This window comes from Morone saxatilis, unplaced genomic scaffold, assembly GCF_004916995.1.
Source record: "Morone saxatilis isolate NCDOM2014 unplaced genomic scaffold, NCSU_SB_2.0 Contig14, whole genome shotgun sequence".
In the NCBI taxonomy this organism is placed as follows: Eukaryota; Metazoa; Chordata; class Actinopteri; family Moronidae; genus Morone; species Morone saxatilis.
Window position 1 is genome coordinate 22060502 of NW_023339696.1, and position 1252 is coordinate 22061753.

General features: G+C 50.6%; 1 protein-coding gene across 1 annotated transcript in view; it reads right to left on the bottom strand.

Moving 5' to 3' along the window:
• The window catches only part of LOC118322559, a 5460-nt gene extending 5235 nt beyond the window's left edge, over window positions 1-225 (bottom strand). The window contains exon 1 of the mRNA XM_035654271.1: window positions 7-225. Within this exon, the coding sequence (XP_035510164.1) occupies window positions 7-134 (128 nt within the window). The 5' untranslated portion in view covers window positions 135-225. The remainder of the gene's footprint in view (window positions 1-6) is intronic.
• Between the last annotated feature and the right edge of the window lie 1027 nt (window positions 226-1252).

Sequence of the window (1252 nt, forward strand, 5' to 3'; positions counted from 1 at the left end):
TTCTGCAGTTGGCTCTTTGGGATTGGCGGGAAGTCCTTCAGGAAGTTGGCCTGCTGCAGGTACCACTTAAAATGTTTTAGCTCTCGATCTCCCAAATCCTCCAAAGTTTCCAGCAGCTCTATTGCCGTTGCCATTGTTGCTCCGTGCTGAAACCAGAGGAAATCTTCCGCTCCAAGGACAATAAAGGATTTCAGTTCATTGCTTCAGTACCTGTTGGTTTAGATACACTGTAAAAAAAAAAAAAAAAAAACGCCGTTGTCCACAGGTCAGGTGTGTCTATACGGTCGCACCAGCCCCCGGAAATAAGGGCTGGGGCACTCACCTCATTAGTAACTGAGTAAACTTTCACTTATCTTTTTGACTGCGCCAATCCCCACCTCCAGGTTGGGGTGAACCAAAGACACGTTCAAAGCATGCACAACCCAATCATCGTTTGTGAACCCTGGTGGCACAACATGACCTGAGGGTGGAGTCTCAGGACGCTTTTCTGTGCCATCCTCTGCGCAATATCTTGCCTGCCCCTCTGTTCTCGGACCTCCCTCGTCTTCTACTGTGTATTTTCACTCTTCCTCTTTCTGTCCCTCTCCTTCTGTCCAGCTCCTGTCTCTCCTCCACCCTTCCTCTCCTCACTTGTCAGACCCGTCTGCTAACTAACGGTACCTTCGGCGTCCTGTGCTGGGTCTGCACAAACCTCTCCACCAGATCGCTTCCTCCCTCCATCCCTTCCTTTACAAACCCTTCTTGGCCACCTCCACACACTCTCTGGATGGCTTGGATAGGTCCTGCACCATCGACTCCCACGGTGTCCCGGCTCTGTCTGCATTCTGCATTTTTGGCCTCTTCTGGCGATTGGGCGGGAACAGTCCCTTCCCGGAAGTCTGGCCTGCTGGCACCGGTACCCACTCTACAACCATCGTTCTTAGCTCCTCGACTCCTCCCAAATCCTCAAAGTCTTCCAGCAGCTCTCACTCTTGGCCGTTCGCCACTCTGTTCGCTCGTTGGCTGACCAACCACCCGACGGCAACATCTTCCCGCCCCAGGACACATAAAGCGATTTCACCGTTCTTCAACATCCGTGCTTCAGGCCTACCCTGCTTGGTCTTAGATACACCTGTAAAAAACACCAAACAAAAAACCTCATTATCTCACACCATTTTTTGTTTGGGTGAACCAACTTCCATAAATCTACCTTCACCACACGGACCCTATCCTCGTCAATTAACAAAACCACACATCCCATGTTCAAACAATT